General features: G+C 49.4%; 1 protein-coding gene across 1 annotated transcript; it reads left to right on the forward strand.

Annotated features, from left to right (window-relative positions):
• Window positions 1-822: 822 nt before the first annotated feature.
• socs7 (suppressor of cytokine signaling 7) lies at window positions 823-9637 on the forward strand. Its single transcript, XM_084466220.1, has 10 exons — window positions 823-2150; window positions 2773-2840; window positions 3009-3107; window positions 4383-4514; window positions 5216-5379; window positions 5526-5694; window positions 6546-6674; window positions 6979-7114; window positions 8163-8309; window positions 9177-9637. The coding sequence occupies exons 1-9, from the start codon at window positions 826-828 to the stop codon at window positions 8284-8286; spliced, it is 2346 nt and encodes a 781-aa protein (XP_084322346.1). The 5' UTR covers window positions 823-825; the 3' UTR covers window positions 8287-8309; window positions 9177-9637.
• Window positions 9638-10391: the final 754 nt, after the last annotated feature.

The raw sequence follows: 10391 nt of genomic DNA on the forward strand, positions 1-10391 counted from the left end.
ACATTAACCCACTTCTGACGCGCGCTGTAAACCAACCTTCGAATATATCATTCAGGTACTTAAGGTTTGATTCAAAGGTTTATTGAGAGTTTTAAAAAGTCTTTAATGAAATGAAAAAAAAGTGTATTCTATTCCATTCCATTGTTCTGTTCCGTTGAATGATTCGCTCCTATAATCTGTTCTCATATGTTGTATTATTATGCTCTATTCTAATATGTTCTATTCTCATATGTTCTATTATAATGTGTTATATATTCTTATATATTCTATTCTAATACGTTCTATTATAATGTGCTCTATTCTAGGTTATATTCTACTCTACTCTTCTCTATCGTGAGCAGGTTACCGCTAGACGCGTTCCTGTTGTCACGTGATGCAGGCCTATTTCTTTCATTCTCCCACGTCGCTCCGACTTGCGCTCTCCTGCGCATGTCTCCACTCTCTGCTACCCATGGTGTGCAGGCCTCTGGCCACCACAGTTTATTCCTATTCTAACACATCCGTACACCTTCATTCTGGCATTGACAGTGCAGTCCTAGGTGCGTATTATTCTACAGTATTCAGGCGGTATGTTGACCCGCGGGTGTGCTGGTTTTTCGGGACCGCTCCGGCCGTGGCGTGTCGGTGGTGCTCGTGCCGTAATGGATGCGGCTACACGGTAGGGGGAGATGCGGGCGTGCATGACACACTTTGCGTTCAGCGCCTAGTCTCAGTATCAGGCGACGTCGCTCGGGTTCTTTCTTCCTCCCAGAGCGCAGATACCATCTGCTGGAGCGATGTGACGCGCGCACCGCGGCGTTCCCCTTCGCGACCCCTCGAGGAATAATGACGAGCACCGCGCAAGATATGTCGCCCGACTTTGTCTTGATGCGCCTGGTCGCCGCGGCGGAGGACGACCGCGCCGTGGGCGAGGAGAGCGGCGCGGTTGTGGGTCCGGGGGGCCCGTCGGGCGGCCTGGGAGTCAAAGCGGGCCTCGCGCATCCCGGTAGCCTCCCGTCGCTGAGCAGTGCGTCGCTCCACGGCGCGGGTCCGGCGGCACCTGCCGCGTGCAGGACCTCGCTCTCCGTCCCGTCTCTCCCGCAGAGCTCCGTGGAGGCCCAGGGAGGGGAGTTCACACCCTCCCGGGGCGGGCTGCGCCCCCGACTGCTGCTCTTCCCCGACATCATGATGAGGGACACCGAGCGGGGACTGGACGCCAAGACGCGCTGCTTCTCCCGCTCTGATCCCGCGTTCAACGTCCACAACATCAATAACAACGGCTCGACGAGCCCCGGCCGGGAGTGGGGGGTCCACCCGCGCCGGTCGCTCTCCACCGCGGCTTCGGACCCGGCGGAGATGTGGCCGCTGCTGTCGGAGAAGTCTCGCCGCCTGGCCCTGATCAACGCGCAGTGGGACTGTCCGCCCGGCTCGACGCAAGGCTCGGTGTTTAAGGACCTCGCGCGGCGCCTGGGTTCACTGGGGGGCGGCACCACCGTGCCAACATGCTCGTGTCAGGGGGGTGGGTCACACGGGACGTCCGGCTCGCCGGTGGAGGGGTTGGACCCCGAGGACGACCCGACGGAGACCAGTGACGCGCTGCTGGTGCTCGAGGGGCTGGGGGCGGGGGAGGGGCTGGAGGGGGAGGAGGTGGGGGAGGAGGACCAGGAGGACACCTGTGACTTCCTGCTCCATAGGAAGCGGGAGATGGTGGAGAAGATGTCGGGGTCCTTCTCCCTCGGGAGCCTCCAGGCGGAGCTCACGAGGCGGGAGGAGTCGGACCTCGGCCGCCCCTCCACTCCGGGCGGGGGTCCAACCCCGTCCGCTCCCTCTACGCCCTCCCCACGCTGCCCCGCCCGGCCGCCCGGCTCCACCGCTAGCCAGACCTCCACGCCAAGGCGCACCCCCACCTCCAGGGGTGGAGGGCTGGCGGACACCACCCTCAAGGTCCCCGGCAGGTGGAGGAGCGGCTCGCTGAAGGGTCGCCTCAGCAGAATGTTCCGGACCAAGAGCTGCGGCGGCGCTGGCACCGGTCACCTGCTGGACGCTGGGCCGGTGGGGGGCGGGTCCACAGGAAGTCTGGGGGGCGGGTCCACAGGATGTCTGGTGGGCGGGTCCACAGGAAGTTTGGTGGACATGGTGGGCAGGGCGGGGGTGGGACCGGACACGGACAGGTAAGGGGGCTCCTGCTACCTTCAGATGAAGAGTCTGTAGGTTTTGTTTATGTTTATGTTTATGTTTATGTTTATGTTTATGTCTGTGTTTATGTTTATGTTTTTTTTTATGATTATGTCAATGCTTATGTTTATGTCTTTGTTTAGGTTAATGTTGGTGTTTATGTTTAGGTTTATGTTGTTCATCTACAATAGTAAAGATGTCCGTAGGTCAAATGTCTGGCCGTCTGTTTGTCTGTGTGTAACTGTTTCTCTCAGTGTGTGTGTGTGTGTCTGTGTGTGTGTCTGTGTGTGTGTGTGTGTGTGTGTGTGTGTGTGTGTGTGTGTGTGTGTGTGTGTGTGTCCTCTTTATCAGTGTGTGTATAGCTGTGTGTATATCAGTTTTTATGTTCTGTTTATCAGTTTTGGTTCTGTCTATTAGTTTGTGGGTCCTCTCCATCAGTGTGTGTGTTCTCTCCATCAGTGTGTGTGTTCTCTCTATCAGTGTATGTGTTCTCTCCATCAGTGTGTGTGTTCTCTCTATCAGTGTATGTGTTCTCTCCATCAGTGTGTGTGTTCTCTCTATCAGTATATGTGTTCTCTCCATCAGTGTGTGTGTAATGTTCCTCTCTGGTTCCTCCAGGTCAAGCGGGTGCCGACTGACCCGGACACATAGTGCCTTCTCTCCAGCATCCCTCTCCACCTTCGCTGGTAATGACCTCCTCGTCCTCCTCCTTCTCCTTCAGTCTCAATCGCTCCTCCTCCTCCCTCCTCCTCCCTCCTCCTCCTCCCTCCTCCTCCTCCACCTCCTCCTCCTCCTCCTCCTCCTCCTCCTCCTCCTCAACACATTCTCTCTCTGTCGCTCTCTCTCTCTTTCAGGTGAGACTGCGTCCCTGGTGGATATTTCTCGTCGGGGGGTCAACATGCCCCGCCCCCCCACACCGCCACCCCCACCACGACGGAGTCTCAGTCTCCTAGGTATGCCAGGATTCCTTCCTGATCATCATCATCATAATCATCATCATCATAATAATACATATATAATATATAATATAATATATATATATATTATATATATATATATATATATATATATATACACTCGACTTTTTTAGTCGTCATTGGCAGGGAAAAATGAACTAGTGTCCCAAAAGGAGATGCCACAACACACAGAGAAGCTGTACTCTCTTCTATCAGTTCAACTTTAAAGGACCAGAACACAGCTGAACTCAATCAGGAAATAACACAGGGGACAGGAATCAAGGAACAAGGAAGACAGGGAAAACAGCGCACTCCTGGGCTCAGGTCGAATAGTCAAAGAAATTACTTCCTATGTTCATACCTAACCACCTTTCCATGTTATGGATGGGAGTCTGTCATGGTTAAGGTACAATGTTCTGAAGATGGACTACTAAAAGTGTAGCTCTCATACTACCCCCTGTGCGTTCTTACCCTGCTGTCTCATGCAGGCAGTATAAACGGGGACAACCCGCTGACAAACACCACACTTACAAAAAGGAATAAAGGCTCCCACTCACAAAAGGGAATCAAAATGGTTGTCAGATTGAGGATGGTTGCCCACGCTCAACCTCCTTTCCACTCATATTTATCCACATGAATCCAAATCAGAATGATTGCATGCAAATATTGTCAGTCATGCTGATCGTTTGTTTTCGTGAACGGCCAAATGTGGCTGGCTGGCTCAAGGAATAGTGGGACAGATGGTCTAGTGCTCCCTATGCTGAAGCAGATAAGAAGGGAAGCGTTGAAGCACCTTTTATAGGCATGTTGAGTATTTGAACATGGCATTTCATGGCTGCCACTTAGATCATTCTGGGACATTTCACCCATTAGGAACATTTTTGCAAAAAGCAAAAACGATAATTTGACTGCAGCTCTGGCTCAAAAAATGCCTACCTGGTTGCTTTCCTACCTTCCTTCCTGCTCTCGCCTCCTTCCCTTCTTCCTTCCTAGTTTATGGGTAACTGGACTTTCCACCCCGTCACTTTGTTTACTTGCTTCCTAACTCCCAACTCTCCTTTGTCCCCCACCTTCCTCACCACCTCCTCCTCCTCCTTCATCTCATCCACCTCCTGCTCCTCCCTACCACCTCCGCCTCCTGCACCTTCTCCTTCTCTTTCACCTCATCCACCTCCTCCTCCTTCCTATCACTTCCACATCCTCCTCCTTCTCCTCCACCTCCTCCACCTCCCACACCTCCACCTCTTCCTCCACCCCCTGGCTCTGTTCCAGACGACATCGTTGGGCCACAGCCTGGGTCTTTCCTGGTCAGCGCCATGGGGGCGTCCCTGCAGTCCCTCCCTCTGCCTCTCCCCCCTCCTCCTCCCTCCCATGCCTCTCTCCAGCACAGTGTCAGCCTCAATGGTAAGAGTGGTGGTGCTGCTGAGGGAGCATTTATTTTGGAGGGGGCAGCTTGGGCAGCTTGGGCACCTCGGTCACATGTTGGGTTCAGAGCAGACCAGCAGGCGTTGGGACCTGTTAAAAGATGTTTTAATGGTGATAAAGAGGACAGGAACAGTGCTATTGTCCCGTTTTCTGCTCAGACCACCACTGTCTGACCAGCAGACACGTACACATCCTTATTGTCTCTCAACAGAAAGACACTGAATACCTGGGTTGGTAATGGCTTACCATTGTCCTAATGGGCTTGTGTTGTGTAGAATGTTGTGATCTTCTGGTCGTAAGCGTTACTGACGTCACCTGGTACATAGTGTCGGTCAAACACCCTTGTAAATACCTCTCGTTTACACAAAGCAAAGCACACGCCATACTGAATGGAATTATTTCATTTAAAAGGATATTTGTTTATGCAAGACTGGTCAATGGAGTCAGTTTGGAGGCCTGGCGTATTAGTGTGTCTGCGTTGTTTGGATTCAGCTTCTATTGAGTACAACTCGTACTATCATTCCTATTAAAGTCACCACACCCGGACTATGGCAGAGCTGCACGTGATGTCTTCACTCGATTCAATTTTTACTGGCTTTCTGGCTTTGTGGCAACGGCACACATCACTCCTCTGCCCGTAACCAGCAGTAACCAATGAAACTTCTCTTCTGTTGTCTCAGATACCTTCCTGCGTGCACTGCCTCATTCCAGCCAATCACAGGCCAATGCCCCATCCTCCCTCCGGACGGCCCCACCCTCCATGCGCATGGCTCCGCCCACAATGCTCTGCCCATTGCGGCCGGAAGCTAGCAACTTCACTGCTAGCCTGAGAGAGTTAGAGAAGGTAACACATTGATCTATGTCAGACTGTTGGTCTTTTATATTATATATATTATATTAAAGTTATTATATTATCATATATATCATATATTCTGACTATTCTATTCTATGACATGACCTTACATTGTATTGTATTGTATTGTATGGTAGTGTGGCTGGTACTGGGGTCCTATGAACTGGGAGGATGCTGAGATGAAGCTGAAGGGCCGTCTGGACGGGTCCTTCCTGGTGAGAGACAGCTCGGACCCCCGCTACATCCTCAGCCTCAGCTTCCGATCTCAGGGTGTCACTCATCACACACGCATGGAGCACTATCGTGGTGAGCACTCCTACAACTACTGCTACTCCCTTAGTACACAGCACTACACACGCATGGAGCACTACCGTGGTGGGCGCTACTACTAGTACTTCTACTCCCTTAGTACACAGCACTACACCCGTATGGAGCACTACCGTGGTGGGCGCTACTACTAGTACTACTACTCCCTTAGTACACAGCACTACACACGCATGGAGCACAACCATTGTGAGCACTATCACTGCTCCCTAGGTACCCAGTAGACCTCTGCTTGTAACACGGTTACCAACAATCATAACACTATCATTATTACGTTACGTGTCTTTTCATCGACCTGATGGGCAGAATTTTTATATTCTTCTGCGGTGGTATGAGCAATATGAGGTTATATGAGGTTAATAAGATTGGACCGTTAATAATAGGATTTAGAGCACATTGATTCAGAACGAAAAGGCAAACCTCTTGGAACATTATTGACTACTCAGAATAAAGTATCTTACAGTGCTGTAAGATACTTCATACATATATATAAAAGAATCACCACATAATAAGATGTTTTTAATATAGCACCTTTCAACACCAGAAACCCAACAAAGTGCTTGAAAATGTAGTGAATGAGCAGTAGAAGCAGAATGATGATTGGGGCTGTGTTTCAACCAGCAGACTGGTTGATTCCTCTTCGTGTGTTTCAACCAGCAGACTGGTCGATTCCTCTTCGTGTGTTTCAACCAGCAGACTGGTTGATTCCTCTTCGTGTGTTTCAACCAGCAGACTGGTAGATTCTTCTTCATGTGTTTCAGGCAGTGGACTGGTCGATTCTTCTTTGTGTGTTTCAGGCAGCGCACTGGTTGATTTTTCTTCATGTGTTTCAGGAACATTCAGCCTCTGGTGCCACCCTAAACTGGAAGACCGCTGCCACTCGGTGGTGGAGTTCATCGAACGCGCCATCATGCACTCCAAGAATGGGAAGTTCCTCTACTTCCTGCGCTCCCGGGTGCCAGGTAGGTCCGGAGAGAGGTCAAAGGTTGGTGGGTTAGCCTGATGCTAGCTCAGATACTAGCAGGCCCCAAAAACTGATTGGATTCACTGCTTAAGAGAGTGTGAGATTGTGTGTGTGTGTGCACACAAGAGTGCATGTGTGTGGGTGCATGCTTTTCTGTCTGTATTTGTGTGTGTCCATGTGTGTGTGCTTAGTCTTTTCAAATAGGACACAAGGTTTTTGCATTGAATATGGTAAATATGAATGTCTAAAGGTACTTAGGCATATGTATGTGTGTTTATTCATGTTTGCGTGTGTGTGTGCAGGGCTGCCCCCTACCCCGGTCCAGCTCCTGTACCCGGTCTCTCGGTTCAGCAACGTCAAGTCCCTGCAGCACCTGTGCCGCTTCCGTCTCCGACAGATGGTCCGGATAGACCACATCCAGGACCTCCCCCTCCCCAAGTAATACACACTACTATACAATACAACACACTACTATACACTACTACACACCACCACATCCAGGACCTCCTCCTCCCCAAGTAATACACACTACTATACACACTACTATTTACTACTATAAACTACTACCCACTATTATGCACTAGTTAATGCTACTATACACTACTAAACTACTAAACAGTACTACACACCACACTTCTATAATGCCGCTTTTCCACCGCCAGTACCTACTCGACTCGACTCGACTCGACTCGACTCGCCACGCCTTATTTGCGTTTCCATTGGCAAAAAAAGTACCTGGTACCTAGTACCGGGTACTTTTTTTTAGTACTACCTCCGTCGAGGTTCCATGCCAGCGGAGTAGGTACTTTTGTGTGACGTAAACAGGCTGCTGGTAACTGATTGGCCAGCGGCTGTAAATGGGAATATTCACTCAAGTTAAGTTGTGTCCGGCGTGGTTGGAGTCCACGAACCCGCTCCCGAGGGGGACACTGATCAGCGTTTCGCCGTGTGTGTCGCTCCTTTCCCGGGGCTAGTTAGGCTGCGCGTCGTTATGTGTGTCGGGCGTGGTTGTGTGTGTCCGGCGTGGCTGGAGTCCACGGACCGGCGTTTCGCTGTTTCGTTTCAGTGTCGTTCCTTTCCTATAGGGCTCGAGTTTCGCCTCTATCAACGTTACCGTATGACAACAATAGACGCGCAGTCATTGCGCTTTTTATTTTATTTTATTTTATTTCCCATCATAACCTTTCCCGGGAATCAGGAAATAGTCTTGATCAGATTCAGATTTCCCGGGAATCGCGTCTCCCGTGATTAAAACCTAATGACGACCCGCCCATGGTGGAGAGGTTCTTTTCTACGACCCGCCCACATTGAAGAGGTACTTTTTTAGATGGAAACGCAACCAAACCGAGTTGAGTCGAGGCGAGTCGAGTCGAGTCGAGTTGGTACTGGCGGTGGAAAAGCGGCATAATATGGTATATAATGATCTATAATAATGATATGGTGTGTGTGTGTGTGTGTGTGTGTGTGTGTGTGTGTGTGTGTGTAGACCTCTGATCTCCTACCTGAGGAAGTTCTACTACTACGACCCCGAGGAGGAGACCTACCTGTCATTTAAGAGCATTGTCATGAGGGTGGGGCCAAAGCAAGAGGAGGCGGAGTCTCAGACGTAGTGACAGTGTCCTTCTCAGTTACAGTAAGTTGTAATGGCTCTCTCTCTCTCTCGTTCTCGCTCCCACACTCTCTCTTTCTTGCCTGAGGACACCTAAAGGAAGACCGCAGGTATTTGGGTTAGAACCCTGAACCTTTCAGCGGGGAGTAGAGCACCATGACCCCTACACTGCCCTGTTTACACAATGGGAAAATCTAGATTCATTACAACCATTTTTCAAATGTATGTAGATTAAAAACTGAATCCATTCTTACGAAAGGCACAATTTACGAGAGATCCGCACTAGAAATGCAAATGCACATACAGGCTTCTGGTTGGACCGCACATTCCCCGAGACCCGGTGGAGAAATAGCGGCCGTGGTGTACCAGTTTACATTGCTGTGGATAATGCTTCTAATCATATAAACACTTAGAATATAAATATAAGGTCCCTGACTCTTCCTTCCTTCCTCAGAAAATTAGGCATTTGTAAATGACTTCACCTTGTTTTATACTGGTTTAAGACCGGCGATGTCTGAGCTAAGCACCCGACTTGACATCGACCTATCTCTCGTCAAGCTTGATTGAATGTAGAGTATGGTGCCTTTGACAACATTGGTCTCTCGTACAACAGTTCCCATCTGTTTGAACGATGAAAGCATCTTCTCTTTGCATTGCAATCTCCCAACCTAATCCTCTCATAAGAAGAGATTTAAACCGTTCGTGTAAACAAGGCCCAATGTCCAAGGGTAAAAACACCAACAAGAATCCCAAAAGAAAAACACGCAGAAATACGAACTAAGACTCTACGAAGAGTCTTCTGATGACGTCATTATTAGTATTTTTTGGTCATACTTATGCTTTATTGATATTAACGTCTTTCACTTCAAACCTTGTGGTTTTTCTCCTCAGGCAACTGGAGGAATGAGGCTGTGACGCCATTGGTCAGCTGGTCTTCCAGAACACTCCAATCAGAGAGCTTCGATCTCTCTTCATGGGACAGGGGTGGTCTCTGAACTACGGCGAAGGATCAGGACCGCCAGATCGCATTGGAAACAAGCGCATGTGATCCGGGGTGTACACATAGGCCGGGGCGCGCACGTGGGCCAGGGCATGCATAGCAGCCTCGTGGCCTGCAGACCACAACAGACCCGTTCTCTAGAAAGAACAAAAAAAACCACAACAAACCAACAGCCTGACCTTTGACCTCTGGCCCCGTTTGTGGTTATTTTTCTGGATATGACCTGGACTTGTGGAACACGCTGTGTTTCTGCTGTTTCTGCGCCTCTTGTTTGGGCTCCGTCACCAGAACTTTCCTTACACTTCTCTTCTTAACATGGGTTTTTAAATGTCATGAGTTAGGACTGACTGCATCATATTCATATTCAGAACGTGAATACAGAACAAGTCCAAGGCACCACGTTGTGATTCTGTGTCATAAATTGAGCCGTTATTATTATAGTGCCATTACAGGCGGAGAACGAGAGGGGACCCAATCCAACCAATCAGGTCCTGTAGTAACCAGCTGACTTCAGGTCATCGGGAGTAGCTTAATTCGGTCTCTTTTTGGGTCCCGCGTTGTGGGCCTAAGGCTTAAAGATTCTGTAAGTTCTCGGTGTAAAGAGAGAGAGCAGAAAGAGTGAGGAGAGTAAGATTTTGAAAAGAAACAATCCAAAAATCCACACCTCCCTCTCTGCTCCACCCCCCCCCCCCCCCCCCTACCTATCTCCTCCGTTGAAAAGTGTTTGCATCATGTCCCTGTGATGACATGTAAGATGTATTCCCCTGGACCAATCAGGGATGAGATGTCCTGATGGATAAGAAAGTAACCAGGAACGGTCTTAAAATGAAATAGTCTCATACAGATGTTGAAAAAATGATATTGTCACAGAGCATTTCACTCACCAGAGAATCAACAGAGTGACCATATTTTGTCTTATAACTACAACAAGAAAAAAAACAAGCAACAATTAGCTCCTTTTTACTGCCTGTTTATCTGTGCTGTCATTCTCAGACTCTCTCTTTTATTTATCTGCCTGTTCTCCAGCTGACTGCCAGCTCCGCCTTTTCAGTAAAGAAAACTAAATGAATCATTGTTATAGCAGTGGTGTGCTGTGTTACTTTCAA

This window comes from Micromesistius poutassou, assembly GCF_964030765.1.
Source record: "Micromesistius poutassou genome assembly, chromosome: 3".
NCBI lineage: Eukaryota > Metazoa > Chordata > Actinopteri > Gadiformes > Gadidae > Micromesistius > Micromesistius poutassou.